This window comes from Dipteris shenzhenensis, chromosome 14 (assembly GCF_047967505.1).
Source record: "Dipteris shenzhenensis isolate YYH24624 ecotype China chromosome 14, Dip_SZ_1.0, whole genome shotgun sequence".
Classification (NCBI taxonomy): Eukaryota; Viridiplantae; Streptophyta; class Polypodiopsida; order Gleicheniales; family Dipteridaceae; genus Dipteris; species Dipteris shenzhenensis.
In genome coordinates this window covers 55,476,861-55,490,365 of record NC_141609.1, presented here as the reverse complement: position 1 = coordinate 55,490,365, position 13,505 = coordinate 55,476,861, and the positions used below count along the sequence as shown (strand labels likewise).

Genomic DNA, 13,505 nt, shown 5'->3' with positions numbered 1-13,505 from the left:
AGTTACTGCAAAAGTCACAGGATCAAGAGGCAGAAACCCCCGCCACATACATCATAGCAAAATGGAGTAGCAGAGCGCAAGATGCACATCATCTACAAGGGAGAACAACCAGTGAGCATACTATCCAATGCTCATCAATACATGACAATACTCAAACCGTTGACTAGGTAGACTCTTCGTCAGCATATCTGCAGGGTTATCATCTGTATGAACCTTGACAAGCTCTATGCACTTGTCCTCAAGTACCTCCCTGATGAAATGGTACCTGACCTCAATGTGTTTGGTCTTTGCATGAAAGACCGGATTCTGTGCTAGTTGAATAGCACTCATGGAATCACTATGCAATGTCGGTACACCTGTATGAATCCCCAAATCTCCCACTAGCCAATCAAGCCATATAGCCTCCTTGCAACCCTCTGTGGCTACAACATACTCAGCCTTTGTGGTAGACAAAGCAACGCACTTCTATGCGCGAGACATCCACGACACTGCACCACCTGCAAAGGTGAAAACATATCCAGAAGTGGATCTCCTACTATCCACATGCCCTGCATAGTCTGAATCTGTATACCCGAGTACATGCATGTCTCCTTTACCAAAACAGATGCACATCTCCGTGGTACCCTTCATGTACCTCATGATGCACTTAACTGCCTCCCAATGCCTCTTTCTTGGATTAGCCATATATCGGCTAACAACTCCCACTACAAATGCAATGTCTGGTCTAGTAGCTATCATAGCATACATAAGACTCCAAACTGCTGATGCATAAGGAACCTTGGCCATCATGGCCCTTTCCTCATCTGATTTGGGACTATCTGTATGACTCAGTTTCACATATGGAGGCAATGGAGTACTCACTACCTTCCCCCCCTCCATATTGAAATGCTGCAATACTTTTGTAACATACTCTTTTTGTGAAAGCCAAAGGAGTTTCCTACTCCGATCACGTGTGATGCGCATACCAAGAATATGACCTGCAAATCCCAAATCCTTCATATCAAAGGCCTCATGCAACTTGGCCTTTAATGCATCTAGCTCATAAGTATTCTTGCTAGCCAATAGCATATCATCCACATATAGTGCCAAGATTATCAGGCTATTATCCTTAGTCCTTTTAGTGTAGAGGTAGTGATCAATTTCACTCCTAAAACCCTGGGACCGAATGAAAGCATCAAACTTCTGATACCATTCTCTAGGTGCTTGCTTAAGACCATAGAGACTCTTCTTTAGCTTGCAAACTAAATGCTCTTTGTCCTTTTCTTCAAAGCCTTCTAGCTGCACCATGTAAATTTCCTCATGCAAATCCCCATGCAAGAAAGCTGTCTTGACATCCATTTGCATAAGCTCCATATCCTCTGATGCCACTAGTCCAAGCATGCATCTAAGTGTGGTCATCTTCACAACTGGAGAGAATATCTCATCAAAGTCCACACCCTTCTCTTGCTTGAACCCTTTAGCAACCAAACGGGCCTTGTACCTAGGCACATCATCACCTGTGACCTTCATTTTGTAGACCCATTTGCATGGCAATGCTTTCTTTCCATGTGGCAAAGAAACCAAGTCCCAAGTCTTATTCTTCATAAGTGAACTTATCTCTGATTGCATAGCATACTCCCACTTGCGCTGATCCTCATGCATCATAGCCTCTTTGTAGCAAGAAGGCTCCCTGCAATCAGTAAGCATCACATAGTCTACCCCTGGAATAAACTTATCAGGCGGTCTAGACACTCTAGAAGATCTTCTCAAGGGCATTTCAGCTTGCTGTCCCATTTGCATATCAGCCACATTTGGCTCATCATTTCCACCAATAGATGATCCATCATCTACCCTTGATTGTATACCTGTGGGAGTACTTGGTGGTACCATTTCTTGCACATTTGGTGCATGGACAGCTTGCTATCTATCAACATATGCAGATGGATTCACATCCTAGAAAGTGATTCTCCTCATTTCCACATCCCTCATGGGTGACTTATGCATCTTCTTCTCATTGAAGACTACATCATGGTTGCGTATGATCTTCTTTGCTTCTGGATCCCAGAGACGATAGCCCATCTCTCCACTTTCACCATAACCTAGAAAGATGCATTTCCTAGACTTAGAATCTAGCTTCTTTCGAAGCTCTTTTGGCACATGTGCATATGCCTCACACCCAAATATGCGCGAATGAGAGTAAGAGGGCTTCTTGCCACTCCATGCCTCTTCAGGAATACCACCATCCAAACTCTTACTAGGTGATCTATTGATCACATGCAATGCAGTCTTCATTACCTCATCCCAAAAACCACCAGAAAGACTTGCATTGGAAAGCATGCATTGCAACCTTTCTTGAATGGTACGATTCATCTTTTCTGCGACTGGATTTTGCTGTGGAGTATGAGGGGATGTGAGCTCCCTCTTAATCCCACATGTATCACAGAAATGCTGAAAGTCATGAGAGAGATACTCTCCACCATTGTCAGTCCGTAGGCATTTAAGCGTTCTACCTGACTGATTCTCAACCAAGGCTAGCCATTTCTGAAATACCTGGAACACATCACTCTTCCGAGCTATAGCATAAGCCCACACTTTCCTAGTTGCATCATCAATGAATGTTACATAGTATTCAGCCCCGCCTAATGACCGTGTAGGCATGGGACCACATACGTCTGAATGCACCAAATCAAGCTTTTCAAACTCTTTCTTTCCCCTTCTTTTATGGGCTGATTTAATCTGCTTCCCATAGAGACAATGCTCACAAAATTCAAAATCAGAGAAACTCAAATGTGGTACATAACCCAAACGACATGAGTTTCATTCCATTCTAGCTCATGTGCCCCAACCTGCAATGCCACAAAGAAGTGCTTGGCTTCTCGGTTATTGCAACAACATGATCAAATACCCCTGATACATGTAAGGGATACAAAGTCCCACACTTGGCACCCCTGGCCCAAAGCATAGAGCCCTTCTGAATTTTCCAACTCTGAAAGCCAAAAGTGGTGTGAAAACCAGCATCATCTAGCTGACCCACTGAAATAAGACTCTTGGTCAGCTTAGGCACATGTCTCACATGTTTTAAAACAAATGCAGACCCATTTGCAAAAGAAAACTTTATGTCACCTGCTCCCACTATGTCACATGCATAGTCATTTCCAAGATGCACACAACCTGTCTTTCCACTGTCATAAGTGGAGAACCATTCCCTATGGGGAGTGACATGGAATGAAGCACCAGAATCCAAAATCCAATCCTGGGAATATGCATCATTTGAAGTGGTAAGCAACTCTACAGATAAACTAGACATAAAGAGAACGTCATTGTCACTATCATGTGTGGCTGCATTAATCTCCTCGATCTTCACTTTTCCTTTCTCCTCCCTTGGACTCTCTTCCTTTTGATTTGCACCCCAATTTGCATTCTTTTTCTTATGCTTTTGCTCTCTTTTTAGCTTGTAGCAATCCTTTTTCATATGGCCCTTCTTGCCACAATGGTAACACTCAATGTTCCGTGCCCTGGATTTGCTACAAGACTTCCCTCTTTCTTGGGACTTCCCCCTGAACTGTGATCTGCCCCTTTGCACATTTAAGGCTGCATCCTGCTTGTTGCCATCCATAGACTTCCGTCTAATCTCCTCGGCCAACAAGCTACCCACAACATCATCAAATTTTAGTACTCCACCAAGTGTAGAGTTACTGACAGCTGTACGGAAGGTATCCCATGAGGATGGCAATGAACATAAGAGAAATATTGCCTTAGTCTCCACATCAAAATTCATCTTCTGAGCCTGAAGCTGGCTGAAAATAATATTGAATTCATTCAAGTGAGAAGCAATGGAGACCCCTTCCTTCATCTGCAGCTCAAACAACCTCTTCATGAGGTAAACTTTATTAAGGCAGTTTCCTTCTCATAAGTGGCACATAGTTTCTTCCACAAATCTTCCGTAGTCTGCTCATTTACTACTGTGAAATAAACTGACTCTGCAAGATGAAGTCTAATAGTAGACTTTGCTAATGCATCCAACTCATTCCAATCATCCTCAGACATATTTGCAGGCTTAGCTTCAATCCCTGCCAAGGGTTTAATCTGCTTCTTTTGAATAAGCACATCCCTTATTTATTCTTTCCACAAAGAAAAGTTTGTCCCATCAAACTTTTTAATGCTGAAAAACTCCTTTTCAGACATGGAAGAGGATGCCATGATGCAAATGAAACAAAATCCTAAATGCTAGTGCCTGCAAGAGAGAATCACACCAAATACCAGGTGCACCCAAATGTATATGCCACAATAGAGTGAAATATCACCAAAACTCAAAGCTCAAAGCATCAAAGATGCATCTGACTCAGGTGCATATACTATGCATCCATATGAGCAAATCTGGCCCAAAAGAAAATGCCAACTGTAATGGCAATCCAAAATGCCAATAAGTGCCAAATGACTCAAGCATAAACACCGTCCACTAGCATATGCATCAATAATATCTCATCCAAGAGAGCATAGCACTATCAGTGCATCACCTGCAATGTGTTAAAGCTGTCCCTCAGCATAAAATAGCATCCATGTGCAAAGCGTCCATAAAAATAGCATCCCACAAGGCAATTTGGGCCTATCAGTGCATCCAATAAGGACCGCAATGCATCCAAATGGCCTAAGATCATCCACTGCAACCCAATGCACACCACGAATGAGCGCACACTGCAACTAGATTGATCTGCATAAGGTATGCTCAAGAAATCATAGTCCCACGGTAATGACCGCTACTGAAAATAGAACCTGAGATGCCTCAAAACATGGGCGCCATTACATAATCGGACTCAGCAAGAAAATCTACAAATATCTCTTTTCTGCCAGAACTCCAAAATCCCAATCGATGAGTGAGAAATGGGAGTCAACACTTATCCACTACCATGTGGCATAAATCTAAGGTTCAAAATCTTAGAATGAAAAATGCATAATAGAGAGACGAAATTGAATACACAGAGATCTATAACTCTGAAAATCCTCCACCGAATTGCATAAGAACTGATAGGTAGGGGTTTTTGGGCGTCCGGAACGCAATGGGACAGACGGTTTTGGAAATCGTGGTCTCAATCACTGGGTCCAACACACGGGCTGAAAAACGTTTTTTGAAACAGAGCTGTTTGTAAACTCCACCCCGGAGTGCAAATGATGAGCAACATAAGACTCGATACTTGTTTCACACTCGCACCAGCACCATCGCAAGTTGCTTTATGTCAACTCCCATACTTACCAGTAGCATGCACGCCACGTGGTGTGGCGCGAATTGATGTATCGTGCCTCTTAAAGATTCTATCTCGAACCGGTTATGATCCCAAAATCGTTGAAAATCCTTTCGTGCAACAACGGACGAGAACATGTCTTACAAATATCTACGCTTCGAAACAATGGATCAAAGACACTAAACCATCAAAACCATGTTTTAAAATGTTTAGATGCTGCCTGCTACCGTTAAAGCTTCCTAACGCTTCAACATCGCAAGTTGTTATTTTCGTGGATGATCTTGTAGATGAAGTAAGATAGGGCGCTGTTAGGCATCGCGGGTTACAGCCAGCAAAGTGTACGGTACTATACGGTATAGTACAGCCTAGTGTACCACTCTTTCCTGGCCTTAATAATCTGCAGAAGAGGCGCAAGACTGGTAGCAGCAAAAGCTAATCAGATGAGCTGAATACAGAAAACATAGGCCTGTTGTATGGATGTACAACCCAATTGTGTACGGCCTATTGGAACCAGAAAATGTCGCGAAAACCGTGTCCCTCCAAGGCACGTAGAGGCCGCAGAAAATACCAGCTAGAGGTTGGGGGCTGAGCTGAGGGGGAAGCATGAGTTAGATGGCTGAAGGGAGGACAAGCTAGGAGGAAGAGCTAGTCGCAACGGGGAGCAGCCTAGGCGAAGTTCCACACCGTCGTAGGCACAGCTTCATCCAGGTGTCACTGGAGGTGCTATTGATTCCAGCTGACTATCCTCATCGACAGGAGGATGCTGGATGGAAAGGCTTACTCGACCTAATAGAGGAGACTAGCTTCCCTTGGGCCAAAACACTCTTACTGAGGGCAGGAAACTCAACAGGTGAAAGGATCCCCACACTTGCTGAAAGGGAGGAGGCCTTGTCAGAAGGAATCCTAATGACCGAGACCCCTAAGGTGGAGGGCACAAACTCCTCATCATCCATGAAAGTCGCCGAATCTGCCAGTGCCGAAAAAGAATTCACATCTCGCACCAGTAGACTTAGACCTTCGGTAACACCTCCAAAAGTGATCGCATCATCCCTCAAACAGGGTCAGAGCTGGAGGTGGGCTCGAAGTGGTCGATGTAGCTCTAATGACTACAGCAACTAGGGCTTCCCTAGTAGTATACTCTAGTAGAAGTTTCCTTAACCCTTTTTTAAGGTACCTACATTTGGAGGTATCATGTTCATGAATTTTACAAAATGTACAAAAGGAGATAGAAGTCAGTACCTTATGCTTGGATGGACATTCCCAGTGACCATGACCAAAACCTTTGCACTCAGTCCACTAGAGACCACTTTTGACCTGAGTTTCAAAGGATCAACGTCCATCCACCATTGTTCTTTCTTTAAGCCCTTATTTGATTTCTTCCAACTCCTTTAGATGCTACCATTCTAATGATCCCTCCTCTCTTGGAGGCTTGGTGGTCAAAAGGTGTGATGGTGCAGAACTTGATTGAGACTATTCCATATTTATCACTTCCCTCAAGAAATCTTGCAGTGAGGCATGCTCAAATTGCAATGGGGGATGGGTAATGCCTTCAAGAGCCACCCCTTCATGACAGGATCATTAGGTGGGACAGACCTCTTAGCATCCAAGACCGTCATCTAAGTGTACATTTTGGAGATGCTCTCTCTAGGCTTCTTGGTGTCTATGGACAACTCTTGGACAATCATGGAATTATTTATTCTTTATTGATAAGGTTTTCCCTTGAGTTAAATACTTTTATCTTAAAAAACATGAGACAATTGAGACTTTTGTCTGAATATCAACTTGACATTGCGCATTTACGTTAAATTGACACTTTTATTTGAACGTCAATTTGAAATGACATATGAGATTTAAATTATTTACATTTGACAATTCAACATTGACATTATTATATGGTGCCTATAGAAATGCATAAAACTTCATTTCAAATTCTTTTGAAATTTTTTTGGATATATAGAAGAAAGCTTTAAAATTTTATAAAATATAATTAGCCTATATCATATTAAAATTACAATTATACAAGCTTGTTATAAATATGCTCATTTTTAATTTAAAAGCATTACTTACAATCACCACATACAAAAGATACATTCTTGCTAATTTCAAATAATTCTCCATATAAAAATTCTAGAAGAGACCTCATTCCCTATATATGATACATAAAATCCACTTGATTCTCCATATAGAAAGCCACATTTTCTGGATAGCATTGAGTGGTGTATATAGGAAATATAACTTCCTATATAGAAATTTACATAAGATTAGCACTATCATACCTATTCACAAGGCAAGGGATCCCCATGAGCCTGAAAAACTATAGGACCATTATGATTCATAGTTAGGGGAAACGGGAATGGGGAAATGGGAAACAGAAACAGAAACAAAAATGTTTCGAGATTTCTAGGAGGGCTGAAATGGGGAAATGCCACATCAGCAAGGGGGATTAGAAAAAGAGGTTTCGAGCTGAGCGCACACACATGTAGAATTCTACTGCCTATAGCCTACCTGTAACTTAAAACATATGCATAATACTTACCACAATCTCACTTAGAACATAGAAGTTAGAAGTTAGAACTTAGAACAAGTTAAAAGCTAGAAGTTAAAGAAGAGCTAAATGGAAGTGAATGATGATAGAGGGATGAAGTAGCCTGTAGGAGTGAAAGAGTCCAAAGGAGTGAATGAGGCTCAAGGAGGGGTGGAAAATCCTAAGGATTGAAAGAGTATGAGGCTGAAGGGGAGTGGAAGGAGAAAAAGCTTGTAACAAGAGGCAAAAAAGTAAGTCAAAATGGCTTAAAATTGTAGGCAGCACAATTAGTGAATTTGGGGCAGAGGGTGTTGTCGAAAATGTGGCATTTCAGGATCTTAAAATGCGTTTTAGGTTGGCTGAAATGTTTCAAGGTCTGAAACACGTTTTTAGATCTGGCAATAGTATAAGGATTCATACATAAACGTCTTATAAATATACGCATACGCATTCATAAGCATATAAGTATGTAAGCATGACCATAAGAACATATGTATACACATAAGCACATAAGCACATGAACATAAGAATTTAAGCATGACCATAAGCACATGAACATAATTTACGCATACACATAAGCACATAAGCACATGAACTAAGACGTTAAGCATGAGCATGAGCACATACGCATTCATACATAAACCTGAGCTTGTAAGTATAAGCATAGACATAAAAAATATGTACATTGACTAGCTAGATATGAACTAGCTGAGGCCACTTGCCTCATATTTATAGAACTCATATATAGCTTGATCCCACAAATATTGTTCCTTCATCCCAATGGAGCAGTATTGTTGTAATTGAAAAATATTTTAATGATATATTTATAACAATCAAGTAGACGTCTACCATGGCGGCCAAATCGTCATGAAAACCTAGCACGCAGAAAGAGCTTACGTTTACCATTGTTAGGTCCTAGAAAAGCATTTTAATTGACGTTCAAGATAACAATATTGTGATATGTTGAACTATTGGTGAGTATAAAAATGTGTCATTGTACTCTCAAATGGCACCACAAAACTTCATTAAGTTTTGGTTCTACAATCCATAAAACTACATGAATGTAGGAAAGAGTTTGCAAACTACTTGGGTAACGTGAATTAGAAGTGGATGGAAAATTCATTCGTTCTATGTTTAACCAATGTTAAGACATCCATTTAAGTCCCTTATTAAGACATTGAAGCAAGTATTAGTGCTTTAGAGTCAAGTCTTATTGCTTTACAATATAATAAAATGAGGCTTACTCTGTGACATTAAATTTATTATTTTAAAAAATAGCTCCAAATTTTGGGGTGGTGATAACTTGCATAATTTAAATCAACCCTCCTTTTTTTTAAAGACTTTTTGTAATTTGTCTTTGATTAACTCAAGTATGGAACTTAAAATGAAAACGTAAAGACCTTTGCAGTTTGTCCCTAAGTCTATTCAAGTTATATATAATTTAGTTTTATAGTTTGCCTTCCATCAAAAGTAAGGTCTAAATTCACTTGTAATTGAAAAACCTCCAATGGAAATTATTGCTTTACAAAATCCTCTACTCTCGACAAGTCTTTAAAATAGAATTTACACTTTAAAAAGAATGAATTCAGTACCGCCCATACAATGCCTCTATATTACATGTTAGGGTAATCAATTTTATGGCCCCAAGCACTAACATATATTTCTTTGCATTGATTATTATGTGGCTAGAGTGGTCTGTTGGTGGATAAGGGATTTAGCCCTATTTCTTTATGTACAAATACTTTTCCAGTTCTTAAAAGATGTATATTGTAGATGGACGTGTGGTGGTTCTTCTTACACTATCTATCCCTCCACTCTCCATCTTTGTTACGTGGTATTATTAGGCTCTCCTTCTCCCTTCTCTCTTTTAAGTACATAGACAGAAGCTTCTAGAGAGAGTGAGACTGTGAAGCTCACAAAGAGCTTTAGAGAGAAGGCTACAAAGGCCTTAATATGGCTGTTATTATGAGCTATTGAGCTTTTTGAACGTTCATGTGAATACACACATTGTGTCTTCAATGTAGTCTTCTTTAGGAAGCTTCTTTAAAAGAATTTGCTTTATTCACATGTAAGTTCCTCAACACTCACATTGGAGTCAATACCAACTCTACTTGCTTGTTGTATGAAGGCTTAGCAAGCCTCTTTCATGGTTTAGTAAAAGAGTGAGATGTTGAGTGGCCACACACCATTTGAGCCAAGCACTCTCTTTGTATACCATACCAAACCCCAATTTTATTAACGGCTTGGAAGAAACAGTGAAGAGCTATAGCACAAATTTTGCGTGTCGTGTGGCATCTCCAAATAGGATGAGCTACCCTACAAATTGTCATGTGCCACAATATAGCTATTTATATTCTTAATATAGAAGTCAAAATAAATATATGCTTATTATGCATAGAACTCTATTTTGCATATGTTATTTCTTATTTAATAGTAGAGTTTGGAAAATTACATGTGTTTCCAACATAAGATTAAGCTTGATGCTAGACATCAAAATAAAACAACCACACAAGCCCAAAAAAATTTCCAACACCATGCGTTGGAAATGCAAAGAATGCACATCTTGGAAATTAATTATACTGTCCCACATGGAAATTAAAAAGGTCTGTAAGCTTTAGAATATGTGGGACACCAAAATTAGTTTAAAGAAAATAATCATTTATGGTGGTTGGACATCCCCAAAGAACAATTCAAAGATGTAGAGAAAAAACTAATCCAAAGGCATGTTCAGGCCCTTGAAAAAACCAATCTAGCAAATTCGTACATGACTTACGATTCAAAGAGCCAAGTTATTGTTTCTCATACTCATCTACATCAATAAATGTTGACAAATGTGGGTCATACCACAACAAGATGAGCCACATGCATCGCATAGAAGAAGCAATGGAGGCAAAGGCTACTATGGAAGAAACAAGGCATGGCTGACAGTGCATGCCTTGGTGGAAGCCAATATCTACCCAATTTCTATCCAGTGTTAACCTTCAAATATATGACAAAAAACTAACAATCATAAACCAATGAGTTCTTGGCAAAGTCCAAAGTTACATGGGATCAAACCGTGTGCTTGCTCCAAGCCACAAAGTCCAAAGTTACATGGGGTCAAACGGTGTGCTTGCTCCAAGCCACTCTTCAAAACATAAGTACCTAGATCCTCCCACAATTAGACCACTCTCCTCAATGAATCAAAGTGATTACAATCCTTGTACTTCATCATTCTCCTGCAAGACATAGCCTTGACCGGTGTAAAAGCTCATAATGAAACCCATATGTGATCAAATTCCAACAGCTCGGTTCAATAAATCTTCATACATCTTTGTTGGATTGATTATTTCCAGGGAACAAAGATCAATCTCAGTGCATCCAAAGCCAGGGGAAACATCACAATCAACATCTTAAATAGTATATCTTTAAGAAAGGTTTAGATGTCATATTCCCAAAAATGGCAACTACACCCCTGTCTTTCAGGAAGTAATAACTCCGACCTCCAAGTAGAAACGTAGAATTATGAGCTAACCAAAATAGAATAAAAACAGCGTGACTAGAAATGTGGGACAAGTACCAACAGAATTGATTACTTCAGGAAAAGTTATCAACTCACAGAAAATGTTCTCAATGTTTTGTCTTTTGTACTGGAAACTTAGCATCACCTCGCCTAACCTTGTTCTTTCCAAATGTGGTGCAAGTGTTATGACATATAATTCAGGAGACTGTTCCAATCAATTCCATAGAGCACCATGCAAAGTCCCACGATTGAATAGTATTGTTGAATAGTATTGTTGAGACACATATAAATGACTGAATAGAAAGGAAACTAGGTGGCTGAATTATTTATTGTGACTACAATGTATGGAAATTTTGTTGGACTTACGCTTTCCTAATCTCCAGGCCATCCAATAAAGGATACTTCCATTCATGTAGTTTAAAAAAAAGAACACATAAACTCAGGCTCAGGGCCAAAAGATCACAAGAGAACATGCCTACAAAAGTCCCCTGGATCACCTTGCTGCCTACGCTGCTCTTGAAAAATAAAGGACTTGCCTGGCTCTAAATTTCCCTCAGCTGGGAAGAGAATCAGTCAGAGATTCGGAATTCAACTCCAAGGAGATCCTTCATAATTTCATACGTGACAAATGCCAAGGCAATCGAAGGTACCACCTACAAAATAGAATCATTGACGTTTAATGCAATTTTATGCAAATTTCCTGCTATAAACAAATTGCAGCATCACGGTGGAATCTTAGATGATGTAGCATCCAAGCCAGCAAACATGGACGAGCTTGGTTAGAACATTTTATTAAAAAGAATGTGCCTCTGGAGATATGGACAAGACAGACAAGGAATTTCATAGAAAATGCCAGCAAGGACATATACCTCGACTGCGCTTAAATCTGCAACCCATATGTTCACTCACCTTCACAGAATTTGGAAGCAACCCTTTGTATAATGCACCAAATCCTTCGTTTTTCACTGTTTGCCTGAATGCATCCATCATGCCAGTGTACTGTACTGGAGCATTGAGCTGACCATCAGCAGTTATCACTGCTGATGCACCTTTCCAACCTACCATTTGCATCCTTCTACGTACCACATCTAAAGGATAAGCCACAGTCTGACCAACAATGCCTGCTGCAGCTCCACAGGATAGTTTTGTCAATATACTCAAGTCTGAGCTCTCCCCCAACCTGACGGGGCTCTTAGCAATCCAATCTTTGAGGGTCTCATAAACAGCAAAATTTAGGCCAACATAAGGGACCTGTACAATGTACACTCCAGCAGAAGCACATATCAACATTCACCACTTATGCCAAACCAGAATTGCCATATAAGAAAGCCCACCCATCCCATTCAAGCAACGAACAACTCAAGAGCTCCCACGATACAAAAACACTCAATACTTTTTAAAAATTCTACCTTCAACAAATTCTATGGCCTGTATTCACAAAAGCACCATCGTACTAAACAGAACAGCAGGAAATGGAAGCGACTTGTGAACTTCACTCACCACTCCAATTACAGATGGTAGCCAGCCCTTATACAAAGCTCTTGGTCCCTCTTCTTTTATAATTACTGATGCAGCATGGCACATGCCTCGATAGCGCATGGGTGAATCCTCTGTCTAGAGCATATTCCAGGTTTTAAAAAAATTAGATATTTGGGTATCATGGGGATATAAATTTGTTATAACTATTTAAAACAAAGCAGGCCTTGGCATGATTCTGACTTGAACAGTAAGCCTTCCCCGGACCATGTCCATAGGATAAGTAGCAGACATAGCGATAATTCCAGCACAAGCACCAGCTCCAAGTCGCATCACAGGGGTCAGTTCAGCATCCTCTGATATGTCAAAAATGCAAGTCCTTATAAATAACCACATGCCTGCACTTCCTCCCTAAAAGCAATTAGTAACAACGTTGTAATCCGACCCAGAAACTAGATGGGCATGTCAGAACCAGAAGCATCAAGGAACCTTGCCCCAGAGAAGTAAACATAAAGTCTTCAATGGAAAATGTATTCAACTGTACCATTGGCTTTATTAACCAAAAGAATAATTATTACACCAATCAGAGCACATAGAGATAAAAATCTCAGCAATAATCCGGTCAAGGCCACAACAAATGAGCTTGAGGGAAGACTGGTATAGTCAAATGGTGTATGCCTGTTCTAGCTATATGACTGCCTGAAACAGCTGTCTTTGAGAAGGTAAACCTCTCCTAACATTAGCGCATAGTCTGCCCTACAGTTTGTGCCATCTAAGTACTTAC

At 40.3% G+C, this 13,505-nt stretch overlaps 1 protein-coding gene across 1 annotated transcript in view; it reads right to left on the bottom strand.

Annotated features, from left to right (window-relative positions):
* Positions 1-11,545: 11,545 nt before the first annotated feature.
* LOC147894846 (mitochondrial adenine nucleotide transporter ADNT1-like) overlaps positions 11,546-13,505 on the bottom strand; it is an 87,354-nt gene continuing 85,394 nt past the window's right edge. Inside the window, exons 6-9 of the mRNA XM_087384983.1 lie at positions 12,965-13,077; positions 12,746-12,859; positions 12,155-12,496; positions 11,546-11,898 (exon numbers count right to left, since the gene is read on the bottom strand). Of these exons, the coding sequence (XP_087241109.1) occupies positions 11,815-11,898; positions 12,155-12,496; positions 12,746-12,859; positions 12,965-13,077 (653 nt within the window). The 3' untranslated portion in view covers positions 11,546-11,814. The remainder of the gene's footprint in view (positions 11,899-12,154; positions 12,497-12,745; positions 12,860-12,964; positions 13,078-13,505) is intronic.